Here is a 20138-nt window from a genome sequence, read left to right on the forward strand (position 1 = left end):
TCTGTGACCTTGGGCAAGGTGGGTAAGCCGGCTGAGGCTCTCCTTCCTCCGTGTGGAGAGATTACGCCCTGCTTCAGAGGACGAGGAGAGTAAGCGTTGAAGGATATGCTCGTTCCCTGGCACGCGTAGAAAATACCTCATAAATCACCCTTGATTCGGAAAGGACCAGTAACTCTCCTGTCCCCGAAAGCACCAGGTGATGCAGGAATGAAACGTTGCTGTATTCTTTTTCGAGACACAGCACATTTTTATTTGAAGCCAGTCAGGTGGAAAGGGGCAAAAACCACGTGGAGGGCATGGTCTGGAATCTCTCACAGTTGCACAAACCCCAGCACCTACTGCCATAAAACTGACACGTCTCTGGTGAATAAATGAGGGCGGTAGGGTGTGTTCTGTACCTAAATCAGAGCAGTTTGGCCATGGCATAGCCAGCCGGTCACGTTCTCGATGTTTTTGTGGACAATGTACTACCACAGGCAGGAGAGGCTTTAAAGCAAGATGTTAGAAGAGCACGTGCACAGGGTTCGAGCGAAATGCTCTCTGTGTGTGTTTGGCAAGCCGGGGGGACCATCGCCCCACCTCCTACCCCCGCTGCCCGAGCCCAAGGTTCAGGTATTGCATTGCGATGATTTCTGGATCTGAAATCCGTGTTGTATCACGTCCAATTTGCATGGTCCTTCTTGACGGTAAAGTCATCTCCTTGAAGCACCAAATAACAGCGTGATTAGCCCCCGACTGCCAGACCTCTGATTCCCAAGCCAGAGTGTGGGATGAATGGTAATGAGGCGAGAACGGACGTCCTGAACAAGCCGAATCACACCCCAGACCTGGGAGGTCACTTCCATCTGTCTGTTCCTTCCTCCAGAGGCCCTGACTCCACGCTGGCACTTTCTAGCTCTTGGCGGGATGGCTCAGCTCGACATCATTACCCTTCAAATGTACGGCACTTAGCGCGATGAGATACGGAGCTGAGAGCTGTCCGTGAACGCATTCCCACCGAGAATCTGGAGGAATCTAGGGAGGATGAACAAGAACTTTAGCTGGAGGACACTTAAACCTCAGGCCATTGTAGACATAAACCAAACTTCCCTGTGCTGGACCCTGGCTGATCGAATCACAGATCCAAAGTGACTGTAAATGGAAAACATCTTGCTGGAGCTTTGACCTCAGAGCAGCGGGGATATTATTCACCATTTCTCTCATGTTCTATTTGGCACTGGGCCTGGCTTTCCTCTCTGGCCGACATTGAAAATAACTTTCGAGGGAGCCATCGGAGGTATTCAAGGCTCAAAAAAGTAACAGATTTCTTTTCCTAACATCTGAACTTAAGGCTGCCTCTCCAAGAACACATCCATAACAAAATAGACACTGGAAAGCAGAATTCTCTTTTGTCTCCAGAAGTGAAAGCAATTTGCCGGGAAGCATTTTTTCCTGACCTTCTCACTTGTGATTTGTTCAGAGCCATAAAAGGTTGCCCTGGTCAGAGTTCTGCACCTTTTATTTTACTTACGACTCAGAACTGTTTGCGTGTCTGACACGTTCACGACACCGCTAAGCGCAGCGGGAGGAACAACGATGAATGTTTAAGTCTGTGTTCTGAAGGCACTGGGATCAGATAGTAGATGCAAGTCAAGGATAGAAAGCAAATATATGTCTAATTATTTAATAAGATGGTACCTGATCAGCTTCATGGGAGAGGCCCGCCAGAGGTCTGTGGAATTCTCAAGTTCACACATGGCCAGAGAAACCCCGGAAGGCTTCTGGAAGCAGAGGTCATGCAAAGTAGTCTTTGAAGGATCAGGAGGATATTAACCATTGGAGGGTGAAAAAGGGGTGCCCGTGGGTGAGAAGAGGCCGAAAGGGTAGATTTATTATTTTAAAAAATATTTTAATGTTTTTATTCTTGAGAGAGAGAGAGAGAGAGAGCATGAACGGGGCAGGGGCAGAGCGAGAGAGGGACACAGAATCCAAAGCAGGCTCTGTTCTCTGAGCTGTCAGCACAGAGCCCAACGCGGGGCTCAAACTCACAAGCTGTGAGACCGTGACCTGAGCTGAAGTCGGACCCTCAACCGACTGAGCCACCCAGACGCCCCACATTTATTAATTTTTAAACGTTTATTTATTTATTTTGAGAACAAGAGAGATTGCGAGCACGTGTGCACTAGCAGGGGCGGGGCGGAGAGAAAGAATCCTGAGCAGGCTTTGCACTGTCAGCACAGAGCCCGACACGGGATTCAAACTCATGAACCGCAAGATCATGACCTGGGCCGAAATCAGAGAGTCACTTAACTGACTCAGCCACCCAGGCGCCCCAGAAAAGGGTAGATTTAGAGAAGAGTAGGCAATCTAGTTTGACCACAGGGTTGCCTATGTCTAGGGAACAGAGTAGGCCAAGGGAATGAACGAAGATGAAGCCAGGCCATGGTGATGGTACCTATACTGTATTCTAGAGGCAGTTCATAATATCTGGTGACTTCTGCGCAAGGCCTGGCATGATCAGAGCTGTGCTTCTGGAATATCGGCTTAATGTCGTATCTGACATCAGATTTCCTAGGAGCAGAGCCTGTAAGGGGGCTTCCTGGACAGACAGTCTGTTGAGAGGTGCTCTCCGGAGAGATCTGTAAGGGAGCTGGGAAGCAGGGAAAGAAGCCAGGCAAAGATGTGGTTTCAAGAGAAGTCTGCCTTTGGCTTGATTCCCCGGGCAGCTTGAGTTTTAACCCCACTACCAAGTTTGTCCTGCCCCCAAAGCAGGGGCTAAGCTGTGAGACCCCATGCCAGTCAAGCACTTGGTCACAGGGCTGTGGCGGGGAGAAGCGGGAGACAGACGGGTGCAGGGTAATGTCCCAGACATCTGTGGGCAGCGTGGTTCCCTTTAGGTAGATAAAGACCTGTTTGAGGAATGACTTGGTGGAAAAGGAGGGATAGGATGTTGCAACGGATTGGTTTGGGGACAAGAGATAATAGCGATGACTGGCATTTTGAGTCCGGGTAACTGGGAGATAAATGTGGACATTAACAAAGAATAGGGTCTGTGGTGGAGGGGGAGGAGGCTGGGGTCTTTGGGAACAGGCGTGCTTAGAGGTAGACCTACCGGAGCCGGGAAATCAACGAGAGGGGAGGTAGGTGGCCTTCCTGGGCAATGGCCGAGTCAGCCGTTCAGGGCCTGGCTGCTTCCTGGGCTCCTACTAGATCCAGAAGCTGCTAAGGCCTCTCTACTCCTTACCTACCTCCTTTCTCGTTCATTATCCCTTTGGCCTCTTCCTCTCTTTGGGTTTTTTCATTTTCCTTTTTTTCTGATCTACTTCGTCTCCCTGTCTCCTTCCTATGAGCCGGACTCAAACTTCCCACCGTCGTTGACTCTTTTTGCTTGCCCCCAACCCAGACAGATGCTCTAGCCTCGCTCTTTCTCCTGCCACTTCTTTCATCAAACAAATATTTAGCGAGGGCCTCATTTGTGTCAGGCGACTGGGTGCAAACATCAAAACAAAACAAAATAATGAAACAGAAAAAGCATATCCTGCCTCACGCCATCATCACCATCACCATCCTTAGGCTGATCTTTTTGACTGATAATGTACAGCTTTCAAAATAGAGTTTGCTGGGTGGCTCAGTCGGTCGAGCGTCCGACTGTGGCTCAGGTCATGGTCTCGCGGCTCGTGAGTTCGAGCCCCACGTCGGGCTCTGTGCTGATGGCTCAGAGCCCGGAGCCTGCTTCGCATTCTGTCTGTGTCTCTCTCTGCCCCTCTCCCACTTGCACGCACGTGCACACGCACTGTCTCTCTCTCTCTCAAAATATAAATAAACATTATAAAGAAATTAGGGTTTGCTAATTCCAAAGACAAACAGGAGAAACAATATGCAAGAGAAAAGAGAGGTGAGTGACACAAAGGAGGAGGACCTTGACCTAGAATTACTCTGGACTCTCTTCCAGCTCCCACGTTATACTTCTTTTATTAAATGTTTTTGTGTTTAGATGCAAACCTATCTGGCCGTGGTCTGGGAGGCTTTGTTGATCTTGGAATGCCACTTGGAGGCCTGGCGGGGCTAAGCAAAGTGAGGATAAACTTGGAAAAGCTTGCGTTCATGGGGGTGCGGGACGGGGCGAGTGCTCTCGTTCGCAGGCAGAGGGCTCCCCAGCATCCCGAAGGGGAAAACAGACCCGAGAGGGAGCAGCACATCATCCTTTCTACGGCCCCCCCGGATTTCTGTGCCGTACAGAAGGCTGCTGAGTGTCACACATGTGCATTTCTCTGTACAATCTCCTGCTCAAAACGCCTTTCCTTTCCACAGCTTTGTGTGAACCCGGATGCAAGTTCGGGGAGTGCGTGGGACCGAACAAATGTAGATGCTTCCCGGGATACACCGGAAAGACGTGCAGTCAAGGTCAGTACCACAAGCCAGGGTCCCAGTACCAACCTTTCCCCGGGGCTTTCAGAAGCAATGCAATCATTGGCGGGGGGGGGGGGGGGGGGGGGGGGGGGGTCTCTGTGATACAGGACAGCGCCCGGGATTTTGTAGACTTAACCCGAGTCTTAGAATGAAAAGGGTTTCAGGACTAGACTTTTCAATCCATCTCTTCTAGAAAAATGTAAAAGTCTTTCTGATCTTTTTGTTAAGATGCCAGACAAAAGGCCTTTTTTTTTTTTTTTTTGGCCTTTTTTGGCCTCTAGAATATTTTTTTTTCTAAACAATTTTTCTTTTCTGAAACAGTTTTCATTGTGGGGCACCTGGGTGGCTCAGTCGGTTGAGCGTCCGACTTCAGCTCAGGTGACGATCTCGTGATCTGTAAGTTCGAGCCCTGCGTCGGGCTCTGTGCTGACAGCTCAGAGCCTGGAGCCTGCTTCAGGTTCTGTGTGTGTCTCTCTCTCTACCCCTCCCCTGCTCATGCTCTGTCTCTCTCTCTCTCTCTCTCTCTCTCTCTCTCTCGAAAATAAACGTTTAAAACAATGGTTAAAAAAATAAATGAAATAAATACATAAAACAATTTTCATTGTGTTTTTATGCTACCAAATGCATATTTTTATTGGAAAAAAAAAAAAAGCAAAACAACCCAACGATGCAAAAGGATATAAATGAAAAAGTGGGAGTGGGGCGCCTGGGTGGCTCAATCCCTTGGGCATTGGACTTCGACTCAGGTCGTTCTCTTGCAGCTTGTGAGTTCAAGCCCCACATCGTGAGCCCTCTCTCACTGCCTCTGTCTCCCTCTCTCACTGCCCCTCCCCCGTGCACACTCCCCTCTCACTCTCTCAAAAATTAAAATTAAAAACACATTTTTTTAAGTGGGAGTGCCCATCCCCGGTCCCTCCTCTAACCAGCATTAACAGTTTGTCCTCGATGCCACAGCGCTGCCGAACTGAGCACCTGTGATCTGTTTCTGTGATGGTGCAGACAGGGATGTTTCTCGTGGGCCGGTTTGCGTGTTAGTGCATACAGAGCTAGCTCGTGCTTTTTAAGGCTGTATCCTAGGCCCCGATGCGAATGCTTTTATCATTTGTGTAAAAAAAAAACATTTTTATCATCTATCATAAGAGATTAGCTACATTTATCATTTTACCTGCTCTCATTTACCTTGTCTCTGATTCCTCACCATTACAAGCGATACTAAATTGGATGTCAGTCTCTGCATATCCTTGTACCCTTGAGTATTTTTATAGGAAAAATGTCTGAAAATAGAATTGTCGGGGTGAATGACGTGCACATTTTTTTAACTTTATGTATTTTGAGAGACGCAGAGAGCACGCGGGAGGGGAAGAGACAGAATCCCAAGCAGGCCCTGCGCTGTCGACACAGAACCCAACGTGGGGCTCGAACTCACAAACCGCGAGCTCATGACCTGACCCAAAATCAAGAGTCAGATGCTTAACTAACTGAGCCACCGAGGTGCCCCGACATGCATATCTTTAATTATAATTAGCGTATTCAAAAAGATACTTTGTGACTTGTCATAAGCTATTTGAGGATATTAAAGAGTATTTATAATAATGAGAACAGTGGTTCTCAATTTGGGCAATCTTGTTCCCCAGAAAGAGTTGCCAGATAAAATAGAGATCTCAAGTTAGATTTAAATTTCAGATAAACAACAGATAATATTATAGTGTATGAACGTTTTAAATACTGCACAAGACATAGGTATACTAAAAAAGTATTAGTCAGGGTGCCTGGGTGGCTCAGTCAGTTAAATGTCTGACTTTGGCTCAAGTCATGATCTCAACGTTCATGAATTTGAGCCCTGCATCGGGCTCTGTGCTGATGGCTCAGAGCCCGGAGCCTGCTTCGGATCCTGTGTCTCCCTCTCTCTCTGCCCCTCCCCCTTCACGCTCTGTCTTTCTCTCTCTCTCCCAAAAATAAATAAACATTAACAATATTTCAAAAAATAAAAATAAAATTAAAAAGTATTAGTCAGTTATCTAAAATTCAAACTTAGGGCGCCTGGGTGGCTCAGCCATTGAGCATCTGACTTTGGCTCAGGTCGTGATCTCCTGATTTGTGAGTTCAAGTCCCTCGTCTGGTGAGCTCGAGCCCCACTTTGGGTGAGCCCTGCTTCTCTCTCTCTCTCTCAAAATAAAATAAAATAAAATAATAAAAAAAAATAAAATTCAACTTTAACTGAGCATCCCATATTTTTACTTGCTAAATCTGGGAAGCTCCCCCTCGAGGACATCTGGCAGTGTCTGAAGGCATTTTGGGGGGTGCTACTGGCGTCTGGTGGGTAGAGACCAGCAATGCTACCGATCATGTTCCAGTGCACAGGGCAGACCCCACACAAAGAATGCTCTGACCCAAGTGTCGACAGTGCTGCGGCTGAGAGACCCTGGCCTGAAGAAAGTGTCCCCAGCCCTATGAGCAGTTGAGCAAAGAGCCGCAGATCACGTTGAGCTGCCCTTCAGGCCGCCGGGATTCCAGATGGACAGGTGGGATCCCAGAGAAGGGCAGGCACACTCCACTCCGCCATCCCCAGGCCTTGCTGTTAAGCCCAGAGATTAGCTACGTAGGCCGAGGGGACTGCTGGGCCTGCGGCCTCTGCGGGGACCTCTGAGCCTCTTCCATCCCACCACCAGCACAGAGGCCGGTGCCCTACGGTGCTTACCCCCCATGTCCACCTGCTGGAGAGACGTGAGTCACAGATCGTGCTCTTCTAAGTCGTCATGCAGCAGTGTCCCTCACCGGAGGGGCTCGCGCCAGAAAAGCTGTTTCTCCCTCGTGTCTTGGATTCTGTATCGAAATGGCTCCACCAGAGATTTGGAATAGAGAAGAGATCTTTCCTGCTGGTTTTCGATTCCCAGTAAAATATCAGTGTCGAGGGAGTGGTCTAGTCGGCTCAGGTCTGGAACTGTCTGTCTCCCCCCCACAGCCTTTCTGCCCCCCAGGGTGGCCTGATCAAAGCCCGGATGTATCCATTAATGGTGACAGGCCTCAGCCCTCCGCTATGCCGTCTTTCCCCCAAATGCTTCTTCCAAGCGACGCGTGAGTTACCTCTGAGTTAAGGCCAAGTGATGGGGCGTTTCTGGGTTTCCCATTATGTCTCATCAGCTTTCTCCAATTTCCACTTCTTTATTTTCAAGGATACGCTTTGCCTGTTGCCCTGCTGAATTTTGGTGTTACGTACAACTTGGTTCTTTTCTCCTTTCTGTGTCTTCCTTCAAGGAGTTAAGTTATGAGGGACCCACGTGACCACATTTCCAAAGATAAGCTCCTCTCCTCGTGATCGTTTTATTTCCCTCCTGTATCGTTTTTATTTTATTTATTTATGTTTTAGTTTTTTAAAAAAATTTTTAATGTTTTATTTCTTTTTGAGAGAGCGAGAGAGAATGAGTGGGGGAGGGGCAGAGAGGGAGACAGAATCCAAAGCAGGCTCCGGGCCCTGAGCTGTCAGCACAGAGCCCGACGCGGGGCTCGAACTCACGAACCGTGAGATCATGACCAGAGTTGAAGTCGGATGCTTTACCGACTGAGCCACCCAGGTGCCCCTAAAGATTTTATTTTTAAGTAATCTCTACACCCAATGTAGGGATCGAATGCACACCCCAAGGTCAAGAGTCGCTGGCTCTAATGACAGAAACAGCCAGGCGCCCCTTGCCTGATTTTTAATGTACTCGTTTGTCTCATAGCTTCTTCCACTCGCTCTCACGTCTGTGAGCTTCATCCATTGTGTTTGTAGCTGTACTCTGTCCAGTCTCATTGCCATATAGTGTTCCTTCTGTTGGGACATGTTTGGATGTCGATGGTTGGGGCGATTAAGAATAGCATTATTGTCAGGGCGCCTGCGTGGCTCAGTTGGTTAAGCGCCCCACTTTGGCTCAGGTCATGATCTCACCGTTGATGAGTTCAAGCCCTGTATATATCAGCCTCTGTGCTGTCATCATTTTAGCACATGTTTTCTTGGTGGGCACATATCCATGTTGCCGTTGGGGATCTCCCCAGGGGAGGCACTGCTAGGTCCTTGGGTAAATCTGTATCTAGCTTCGGTAGATTCTGCCCAACAGTTGTCCAAAGTGGTTGTGCGCGTCTGCCTCCCCTCCGATGGTGCGTGATCATCCTGTTCGCTCCGCACGCTCATTCGTCCTTCAGGATGGAGTTTTCATGATGACTGGAGAAGAGGCGACTCACTGCCCCTTGTACCCACCCCCACCGGTGGGGGCCAGGGAGGCCAACCCAATCCTACATCTTGATGTTGCCCAATCCGGTTAACCTTTCTCCCTTTTCCCCCTGCCCCGTGCAGACGTGAATGAGTGTGGACTAAAACCCCGGCCGTGCCAACACAGATGTGTGAACACACACGGGAGCTACAGGTGCTTTTGCCTGAGCAGCCACGTGCTCATGCCGGATGCCACGTGTGCGAGTAAGTTTCAACAGCCAGGCTGCTCTCCGTCATCCTTTGAGACTAGATTCTTGCCATCTGAGCAGTTGGGGGGTGGGGGGGGGGGAAGGTGGTAAAACAAGTAAACGTGAAATTCACCATTTTAACCGTCACCACATCCGCATCACCCCAAAAGGAAACCCTGTGTCTATCAGCAATCACTGCCCACTCCTCCTCCCCCAGCTCCCCCCCAGTCCCTACCCTGCTTTCTGTCTCTCTGGATTTGCCTATTCTGGACACTGGCTTTTTAAAGAAAACAGCTAACTGGGAAGAAAAAGAACTTACATATCTCTATATGCAGGGTTGTATGGGGTTTCTTCCTGAAAATGAGCATATTGCCTTGGGAAGGTGATACATTGAAATTCCATCTTGGGACATCTTCTTTCCACCCACTTCCCATCTTCTTCCCACCAACTGCCTTTCTCACGCCCCTTGCCCCATGCCCAAAGATTAGTGACTCTTGTTGGGAATAAGTTCCGATTCACATTCCTGAAAAGAAAAGCCCTTCTTTGATAAAGAGAAACCCATGTCCCGTGGGAGACTGAGGGTATATCTATTCATTTATTCAGAGGGAAGGTTTTTTCGGTTTAATGTTACAACCGACAGGCAAACCCATCCTCCCTGCCTGCCTGCCCTCCTCCCCTCTCCCCCTCCTCCCTTCTTCCCCTCCTCCCCTCTCCCATCTCTCTTTGCTCTGTCCTGCTGTCCCCAGCAAACCTGGAGCTTAGGTGTTCTGCCAGCTCCCTGTGGTTACAGAGTCTTAGGACTCCCTAGCCCATCCGGGGCTTTGCCACAGTGTCACAGTCCTGGCTAGTGCGTGGCTTGCTGCTCTCCTGACGGGTCCTTGTGCTTTCGGTTCTTGGCAAAGCGCCCAATACCACCAGTCACCTAGATCCTCTGTTGGCAAGCAAGCTTAAGAGATAAAGCAGACATTCAAAGTCTTTTTTTTTTTTTAATCCTTAGTATTACAAATTAAACCCACCAAAGACAAGTATGTATGTGTGTGTGTGTATGTGTATATACATATCTCCATATATATACATATATCTCCATATATATATATCTCCATATATATGTATCCATCTATATATATATATATATATATATATATATATATATATCCATATGATATTATATTTTATATTATATGTAGCTTCATGAATTCTCATAAGGCGAGAATAACCCTGTAACACCTACCAAACAGAACTTTGTCAGAACCTCCCTCCCTACCCCATCATGGGAATTACCATCTAGGCTTTTACAGTGATCACTTAACACTTTTAAATAGATATATACTAATGGATGTTTCTGAAACATTCCTCGAAAAGCCTAACCAGTGCCAAGAAAGGTATCTTTTCCCAAACGGAAAGATAGAATTAGGTAAATGTTGAAGACTAATCTTAAGAGGCGACTCAAGAGGAAAAGAGTATAAACTAGAAATGTTACCATTGGTGGGTGTTTGTTACATTACCTTGACCTGTGTATGTATCCTTTACCCTCTTTGTCTATTTCTGTATATGGAAGCTGTTGCCTGTGCCTCCCTGTTTATAGCCCAGAGTGTCCAGGGAGCCCTGGACATCTTTCCTAATTTTATTTCACCTGGTTCCTAGCAGTCTCTCTTGTCCTGCTGAGTGATGGGCATGTTACGGATGCCCATGGTGGATAAAGGGAGTATATTCACCATACTTGCCTATAGTAGACACGCGTGATCCCTACATAGTAGGCCTGTGCTAGGGAAATGCATTTATGGGAGACAAGTTACGTGTAGCAACAAGTAACCGGAAAATCCACCTAAATTATCTCAGGTACTGAAAAAACGGGAGACCCACAGTTCTAGAACAGCTCGGCAAGGACCCCCATCTCTGCCATCCTCAGGGTATGGATTTTATGCTCATGCTTGTGACCTCATAGTCACAGGATGGCTGCCCCAGCTCCAGGTATCACACACGCGTTTGAGGCGTGCTAGACAAAGGCGAGTGATGTCAATGAGTGAATGACTCTTTCGTCCTTGTCCCTTTTTGTCATGCAGCAGCATGTTTGGGGAAGCCTCACTCCCTCCAGGAGACTTCTCTGTATATCTCTTTGGCCACGGCTGGGTCCTATGGCCACCCTTTGTTGCTGCAGAGGAAGCCGGGGTGAAGACACGTAACTGGCTTTCCAGCCTCCACGACGGTAGTGGCGAGGGGAAAAGGCGTCCAGGATGACTTTCGGGCAGCCGATCGGTCCTATTTGCTGCATGTTTTAATACAGCCATGTGAACGACTGGTTACTTGCTAACTTAAACAGTGTACAAGGGATAGATTTTTGTTTGCCCTAATTACTCAGACTGATCATCTCCATCGGAAGTTGCATTTCAGCGTAGCGACGCCAGCCGGGTGACATAAAGAGTGATTTGAATGTGCAAGAGGAGGGGCGCCTGGGGGGGCTCAGTCGGTTGAGCGTCCGACTTCAGCTCAGGTCATGATCTCGCGGTTCGTGGGTTCGAGCCCCGCGTCGGGCTCTGTGCTGACAGCTCGGAGTCTGGAGCCTGCTTCGGATTCCGTGTCTCCGGCTCTCTCTCTCTGTCAAAAATAAATAAACATTTTTTTTAAAATGACTTTAGAATGTGCGAGAGGAGAGGAAGATGCAGTCTCTGGTAACTGCCGGGGACGTGCCGACCTAAAGATGATCAAATTCAATACACCGGCCCGCAGAACAGACCGTGGGGGCCACCAAGAGGCCACCCTTGCCCAGATTCCATTTGGGTCTCAGACAGTGATGTTTATCCTATAATACATTGCAGGTGTCCCACCGAATGTCCTAGAATGCAGAGATGGTTCCTCAGTAAGTGCTTTTTATCACCTCGGCTAATCCTTGCCTACGTTTTCAGACTCGAGGACATGTGCCATGACAAGCTGCCAGTACAGCTGCGAAGACACAGAGGAAGGGCCTCGCTGTCTGTGTCCGTCCTCGGGGCTCCGCCTGGCGCCTAATGGAAGAGTTTGTACAGGTAGCCCAGCAGGAGGGCCGGCCTCCACTCCTCCTCCTTTCCCCTTTACTGACCTCCTTCTCTCTCACTCATCACAAGTCTGCTTGTTGACTGGACCGAAAGTTCCTGAAAGTACAGATTTATGCCCATATCTGAGACCATCAGCCACATATACTCTAGACACCCGTTAGGACGCTGGAAAGCACACTTCTCTATTATTTGGGGGTTGTCTAATGTCATAGTGGGAAAAAGGATACAGGTCATCTTACTTTAGTACATTTACCCTGTATGTTTCAGTTCGATCACCATCCCACAGAAACCTGCTACTTACTGCCATTCAGTGGATAAAATCCCAAGGGCCACTGGACTCCCTTTTGGGTTCTAACTAATATTTTCCTACAAAAAAGTGTTTACTGGGGCGCCTGGGTGGCTCAGTCGGTTAAGCGGCCGACTTCGGCTCAGGTCACAATCTCGCGGTCCGTGAGTTCGAGCCCCGCGTCGGGCTCTGCGCTGACAGCACGGAGCCTGAAGCCTGCTTCAGATTCTGTGTCTCCCTCTCTCTCTGCCCCTCCCCTACTCATGCTCTGTCTCTATCAAAAATAAATAATAAAATGTTAAAAAAAATTGTTTTTAATGTATTTACTTATTTTTTTTTTTTAGATCTAAAACTGTTGAGAGTAGTCTATCCCTTGTACACTGTTTAAGTTAGCAAGTAACCAATTTGTCGTGGTCTTTAAAGGTTGCTCTAAATTATGTGAACTAAGTATCCCAAAATCATTTCCACTTGGAGGGGTGAACAAATTAAATCCATAATATTAGAGGGCGAGAGACAGCCATCATTTATAACTTTGAATTTAGTCAAGTCACTGGATTAGAACTTTGGGCTCTTACTCTCTCTGGTCTTATTTTGTGTCTTAGTCTTGGGTCCCCAAAACCTGACCCCAAGCAAGTAGCTGATCTGGGAGGTGATCTCAGGGAATGCTGGTTGAGGAGGGGAGAAGGGAAGGGAAGACCCTAGCACAGGGTGAGTTCAATGAGCCGGTTAAACATCTGTGCCCTTCCAGGAGGCTGGGAGAGCTGCCTCCGCATTTTCCTTCCTTCCAGAGCAAGTTGGGGGGGGGGGCGGATTTATGCGTCAAGTTTATTGATGGGGGAGTGGCTCCAGAACACTGACTGGAGGACATGCCCAGCCCAGCCCAGCCCAGACCGGGTCATTGCAGAACGTCGCAGGTCCGGCCTTAGGCAGGTAGCTGAGTGCTGAGGGGCGATGGGTGGGGCACCCACAGGGCACCGTCAGTGACTGATGCAACACTTTCTGCCTTAGCTCCCTTGTGGATTTGTATTCTGTTCAATAACCAAACTGTATATCCTCCTGGATCTGTACTTACATTGCACTAAAGATACACGGTATTTAGAGCAAGTGAGCACATAGCATTAATAAGGGATCTCAAACCAAATCAGAATATTGAAAGAGTTCTTAATGTTTTTTTTATTTAAATTTTTTTTTACATTTATTTTTTTTTTAATTTTTTTTAACGTTTATTTATTTTTGAGACAGAGAGAGACAGAGCATGAATGGGGGAGGGTCAGAGAGAGGGAGACACAGAATCTGAAACAGGCTCCGGGCTCTGAGCTGTCAGCACAGGGGCCCGACGCGGGGCTCGAACTCACGGACCGCGAGATCGTGACCTGAGCCGAAGTCGGCGCTCAACCGACTGAGCCACCCAGGCGCCCCTACATTTATTTATTTTTGAGAGACACAGAGAGACCGTGAGCAGGGAAGGGGCAGAGAGAGAGGGAGACACAATCTGAAGCAGGCTCCAGGCTCTGAGCCATCAGCACAGAGCCCCACGCAGGGCCCAAACCCACCAACCGTGAGATCGTGACCTGAGCCGAAGTCGGACGCTTAACTGACTGAGCCACCCAGGTGCCCCTTTGTTTTATTTAAATAAGCATATTCTTACTTGTTGACTGCAGTAGAAATACTTTTCAGTCAAGGTGTTGGACGTTTATTCTAAATGTACCTAACTTGATAAGCTGCATTTAGAAAGTTCCGCCAAACAGGCTACCTAAAGCAGTTACATCTTTTTTTAAAAATCCCCGTAAAATTACAATCTTGGCTCTGTTCTTTGAGAGTAATCCGATTTAGTTACATTCACCGGGTTTAACGTTCTTTGGTGAACTGATGGTGTATGGTGAACATACAACTTTGGTGAACAAGATGTATATGACAAGGCTAATTCTTGACCAAACTGAAGGCAATTTTCACCACCTCTGACTTGTCGGGTGCCTTTTTTATTGAAGGGAAAGCTGATCTGCACAAAAGTGGTCACTGAGAAATGAGTTTTGATCAGTCCGACACTTCTTTAGTATTTTAAGGACGCACCACAGGTCCAAATGAACAACATACACCATCTGCTCGATCTGATAGTGAACGCAAAGCCGGAGTCTGGCTATTTTGCTCAGCGTTGCCGCCGGCCCCTCGGTGACCTGACTCACAAGGAAAGGAGGGAACCCTGTTGTCTGCTGAAGTTGCGTCATCACACAATTTCTGTTTAGGTGCAGTTTCAGGAAACCACATCTTGGGCACTTGGGTGGCTCCGTCGGTTAAGCGTCCCACTTCGGCTCAGGTCATGACCTCGCTACACGGTCTATATACCTGGAAAGGTAGTAATTCAGCCACCGAGCCTGTAGTGTATATGTCCCCAGGGCCAGGCATCTCCCAGCCCCAGAAGAGCCTGGGCCTACCAGGACAGATGCGAATATAAGTCTAAGACGGGGTGCACCACGTGATGGAAACACGTAAGAGGAAGAGCCGTGAGTGTGCTGAGAACACCTCCCGAGGGTATGATGCTGGCAGAATAATCAGAGAGACTGCTGTGCGTGTGGGCTCACGTGCGTGCGTGCGGGTGTGATTTGGAGGGAAAGTGCCGTTCTGGCTATCGCCGACACCTTCTGGTTCTGCGTCCTAGATATCGACGAATGTGCCTCTGGGAAAGCTGTCTGCCCTTACAATCGAAGATGTGTGAACACATTTGGAAGCTACTACTGCAAATGTCACGTTGGTTTTGAACTGAAATATGTCCGTGGCCGCTATGACTGTGTAGGTAAGAGCAGGTCGCACCGTTTCCCTTTTTGTTCTCCCCGCCCAAACCTATAGCCGTCGTCTGCGGATATTTTGAGGTCGATTCCGTCTATTAGTTGAACAGTCTGTTGTACTGACCAGTTTAACAATACAGAAGAAGTCACATTCTTTTGTTTCTGGCTTTTAGGAAAAGTCTGATGAGATGAATTAGAAGAAGCCAGGTCAGTCAAGGTCAAAAGTAAGGGACCTCAGCGGGTATCGTTTGTTCTGGGGGCAAATATCTTAAGATGGTTTTTGTGCGTTTTTTAAAAATTTGGCTGGTTTTCTTTCTAATTTTTGACTTTCCAGCTACATACCTAAAAATGGAAACAATATAGCACAAAAGGAAGCCTAAAAAGGCCTGTTTGAGCTTGATCTCCGTGATCTGTTCATAACAGTTCCCTCTGGGGGTGGCATTAGACAAAGGTGCAAAGAAGATGAAGGCCCCTTTCATGGTTCAGGCTCCAAATGGCCTAAGATGTTCCCTTTCCAGGTCACCGAAGCCACTCTCTGATAAGATTCTGGTCTCAGTTGGCTATTGGACTGATCTGTGTGAAAGAAGATATTTGGGCCCTTAGTGAAGGGATTCCGAGTCCGAACGAGCAAGTAAAGTACGGTGTTTGGGGACCTTGGGTGCATCCGCACTGCCCTTGATGTAATGGGGGACGGGGCCCGCCCTTCGGTGAAGGGAGATCCGGGCTCCCTGTAGATGCCTATTCGTGTAACACGTGGAGCCGATGTGTGCGCGACAGGAAAGCTCACAGTTGGGGGAAAGTGGGATTTCTTTCAACCCCACATGCAGAGCTTCCCAGGTTGTGTCCTGTGTGACCGCACCGTGGCCACCGTTGGTTCCAGCATTTTGAACCGTCTTAGGAAGACCCCCCAGCTCTTTACTCAGATCTTTTCAAACACAAAGGCCATTCTTCACCGGCTCGTCACAGCCATGTTGCTCGGGGGCTTGGACCCCATGTCCCGCCGCAGACCCATCCAGCTGTGTAACCCAGTGGTGCTGTGTCCCTGAGAAGTAGCCCGTTCCTGGATCCCTAGCCGGTTCCACTGGACAGGGTGGGAATTCCCATGGAGAGCTTCCAGAAGAAACCCATCTTGTGATTTTAAGGGATTAAGATTGGCATCTGGGCTCCTTTGGTGACTGACTTAAAAACAATGGGCTATTTTGTGTGCATAGGTCTCCCAAAGGGTGGATAGCAAGTCAGATGCAGAAGAGAGCTAATGAACTTCTCACTTGGGTGGGATTCGGCCAACTTTCCTGGTCTCGGTCCAGCAGACGAGCTCCGACCAGCCCAGCCCTGCTCCTGGCAGCCTTGGAACAAAATGCCTAGGAGTGTAGATGATGTCAGTGGTTCATAACCCCCCTTCTCCTTTGTTGGTTAGGAGTTCTGAGCCCTTCCACATGTAGAATTTATTTTTTGATGCCGTTATTTAGTTTGGAATTAGATAGATGAAAACGTGCAGAAAAAGACATAAACATCTTCCAGCTTTCAGTAGTTGTGATAAGCAGTCGAGGTTGCTGGGGGTGTGGGGGGCTGCGGGGGGCCCCCCAGTTCCCTGTGTACCGGCGTCAGGCAAAAGCCAGGCATTGGGAGATTTGACGGCATCCTGGATCTCAGGCCCCACGTGGTTTGTTGGCAGGTGTTGAGGCGTCAGCCCTGGAGTTGCTCAAGTGTAAGGGATAGTCGGGCTTTTAGCAAAGCCCAGCAGCCGCAGAGTTGTTCACGGGAACGTTCACATTTTTTAGATACAAATGAATGTGCTGGGAATACCCATCCGTGCAGCCTCTATGCCAACTGCCTCAATACCCAAGGATCCTTCAAGTGTAAATGCAAGCAGGGATACAGAGGCAATGGCCTTCAGTGTTCCGGTAAGTAGGATTTGCTCATGGCGTCTTAGCTATTCTCAGTAAAGCATTCTCTCCTTCTCTTTTGTCTCCCTTCGTCTCTGTCTCTCTCTCTCTCTCTCTCTCTCTCTCTCTCTGCACGTATGATAACGTGTGCATGCAATATTTGGAAACTCTAACTCAGCCTTGACTTCTCTGCTAACTGGACCACATCTTCACTACTCACTGAAGTCGTAGCCACTAAAGCTTACAGAGCAGCAAAGGGCCTGGATTTCTGTCTGGTCACAACGCACTCTGAACGACCGAAAAGAAGATTTAAGGACAAATGGCGCTGGGCCCATGTTATCTGCCGAGAGAGGGCAGGTTATGGCACGGTAGGAAGCAATCCTCACACGTCAGGGGCTTAGAACCACAAGCTTGTTGACCACAGGAATCAGAACTTCTTCCAGAATACACCACCAAAAGCAAGTCGGACAAAGCTGACGGCACGTTATCGGTCATCCTCAAACCTAGATTCACACGTTTAGCAACGAGTCCCATTGTTCTTGCTGGTGAATTCCTTACTGCGTAGGTGGTAACATCTCCAATTGACAAACCACACGTAGAACCATGAAATGTGACACTCACTGCTCTTGGCGGTGTATTCTCTCGGACGTTTCTTCTCCATGTGGTCCCTCAGGGAGCCACGCTGATAGAGTCCCCAGCGTCCTGTGATACCACATTGGAGCCCTTAGGGTTTGTCAAGACAGGGAAAGAAGCATGGACAATCGCACACCAGCTCTTCGTTCATTCAACTTGGGAGTAGGGGCAAAATATACATAGTCTTGCTGTGTGTCTGGCAAACTAGAAATGACCATAAGAACCCGGAACATCTACCAAGACAGGCCGGTGGTGATTACATTGCAGTCACCGTCCTGGCGAAAGTGTCTCATAATGTTTGAGGTCCCTTAGGTTTATCCCTCGGGTCTTGTCCCTTTTATTTCTCTATTTTTAAAAAAAATTCTTTTTCATGTTTATTTATTTTTGAGAGAGAGACAGAGTGCCAGTGGGGAGGGGCAGAGAGGGAGGGAGACACAGAATCCGAAGCAGGCTCCAGGCTCCGAGCTGTCGGCACAGAACTTGACGCGGGGCTTGAACCTACATGCTGTGAGATCGTGACCCAAGCTGAAGTCGGACACCCGACCGTCAAGCCACCCGGGCACCCCTGGTCTGGTCCATTTTAGCACTGGCCCATCATGTGCCTCAATCTGTTCACTGCCCTGACTCCACTGTCCTGTATACCCCTTAGCATGGTTCTCACGTCTTCCAACACGTACGGCTTCAAGTTCTGCCTTGACCTGTCCCGTGTCCTTATATGGCCAGTGCTCCTGGTGACACAGCGGAGTGGCCACTCCGTGGTGGCCAAAAGCAAAGTGTCTGCACCGTGATAGACACTGAGCCCCACAGCCATAAAAGTTCACAGTACCCCGGTGGGCCGTGGTTGAGTGCCACTGGACGAGAGTGTGTGCCAAAGAATATGGTCAAGGAGGATGAGTCTAGAAATCAAATTCTCTGCAGAACCGCCAGAAGAACTGGGCAGCATTTCGTCTGGAACAAAGAGTATGGAAAAGTATACGTGGTGCCCGTAGGTATTTAAGGAATGTGAAATAAAAGTGACTTCCTAAAGCGGACTGGGAGCGCCGGGTGGAGGCCATGTTCTGTCTTCCAGATGATGGCCAGGTGTCTGGGAGTGGAGCCGGGAGCCCTGCCCAGCGCGTGTTCCGCCACTCAGGCTTCCAGGCCCGGCTCTCCGAGGGATTCCTGCACGGGGCTGGAGGTGGGATTACACAGCCCCTGGGTCTCCAACCACACAATGCTCGGGTCTTGATCCCGTGCACATGTGCTCGTGATCTCCTTCTGGAACTTTCTCAAAGACAGAGAGAGAGAGAGAGATCGACGGCCCGTGTAGGACGTGCACGGGTGGATCAGGAGGAGGGATGCCATACCCTGGAGAGGCCCCCAGAGAAGAAGTGGAGTAGATCAGCTTTTTGTGTTGCATCGTGGTCAAGGGCTCCTTCGTGCCACCAAATCTGAACGCTTGTCTTCCAGCCTCACCTGTTGTGGGCCATTTGGTGTAATGGGCAACAGCTGAGGTTCAGGACCTAGGAAAGCCTGCATCTCACTCTGAGCTCTGCCCCATACTGGCTATGACCTTCGATAAAGTTTTTTCAACCTCTCCAAACTCCCATTTCCTCCTGTCCAGCTTGTGACCAGCTAGGCCCCAGTCCCTTGTTGCTCCCTGATTTCAACACGGCAGGGTGGACAGTTCCACGCAGATCTTCAGCCCCAGGGCAGTGGGCTCTCTGCCTGTGGCCACGCGTCTTCTCTAGAGTGCCACTCAGCCCCTTTGTAAGGACAGCCCACAACCAGGAGCCAGGAGTCTGGATAAATACCCCTAAATTGTCGCAGGATGGGACAGTTCTGAGGTGTGTTCCACATTGTTTTCCTCCTTCCCCTCACTTCTGCCTCCAGGGATCACCTCTCAAATAAACCCCCTGCCCCCAAATCCTTGTTTCAGGGCTGGCTCGGTCAGTAGAGCACGTGACCCTTGATCTCAGGGTCATGATTTCAAGCCCCACGTGGGGTATGGCGCCTACTTAAAAAAATATATATTAAAATATCAAGCAGTAGGGCCTCCTGTGGGTTGATTCTGGAAGCATTCATTTACTGTACTTCACTCCATTTTTCATGAGTGACCTAATTGTCAGCCAATGTGAAACTTCCCACCTGTTGTTATTGTAGTGATCCCTGAAAATTCTGTGAAGGAAGCCCTCACGGCCCCTGGTACCATCAAAGACAGAATCAAGAAGTTGCTGGCTCACAAAAACAGCATGAAAAAGAAGATAAAAATCAAAAATGTCATCACAGAACCTTCTGGAACTCCTGCCCCTGAGGTTAACCTGCAGTCCCTCAACTCTGAAGAGAGTGTTTCCAGAGGTAGGAACTCTGATGGAGGAAAAAACCGAAATGAAGAGAGAAAGAAAGAGGGGCTCGAGGAAAAGAAGAGAAAGGAGAAAACCCTGAAGAACCACGTGGAGCGGGAGCAAAGCCTTCGAGGAGATGTGTTTTGTGAGTAACACTTTGGTTATTTTACACATTTTATCAAAAGCGAATGGTGATTTCTCCTGGCAGGGAAAGAGGGAAACACGGCTTCGTGCCTGCCGTAACACTAAGGTTCGGTACTGATTCCAAAGAAGCAGGGTTCTCTGTAAGTTCTGGAAATGAACATCCCCTGCAGATCCCAAATCGTATTTGCTGCTGTGGGAAACAAGGAGGTTAAGTCCTTTCCCCTTCC

General features: G+C 48.8%; 1 protein-coding gene across 8 annotated transcripts in view; it reads left to right on the forward strand.

Moving 5' to 3' along the window:
- EGFL6 (EGF like domain multiple 6) overlaps positions 1 to 20138 on the forward strand; it is a 56847-nt gene that overhangs the window by 24599 nt on the left and 12110 nt on the right. For all 8 annotated transcript variants that reach the window (XM_058712461.1, XM_058712459.1, XM_058712460.1 and 5 more), the window contains 6 exons: positions 4291 to 4383; positions 8720 to 8839; positions 11727 to 11846; positions 14798 to 14932; positions 16706 to 16828; positions 19586 to 19912. In XM_058712461.1, the coding sequence (XP_058568444.1) occupies positions 4291 to 4383; positions 8720 to 8839; positions 11727 to 11846; positions 14798 to 14932; positions 16706 to 16828; positions 19586 to 19912 (918 nt within the window). The remainder of the gene's footprint in view (positions 1 to 4290; positions 4384 to 8719; positions 8840 to 11726; positions 11847 to 14797; positions 14933 to 16705; positions 16829 to 19585; positions 19913 to 20138) is intronic.

The sequence above is a fragment of the Neofelis nebulosa genome, chromosome X, assembly GCF_028018385.1.
Source record: "Neofelis nebulosa isolate mNeoNeb1 chromosome X, mNeoNeb1.pri, whole genome shotgun sequence".
NCBI classification, from domain to species: Eukaryota; Metazoa; Chordata; class Mammalia; order Carnivora; family Felidae; genus Neofelis; species Neofelis nebulosa.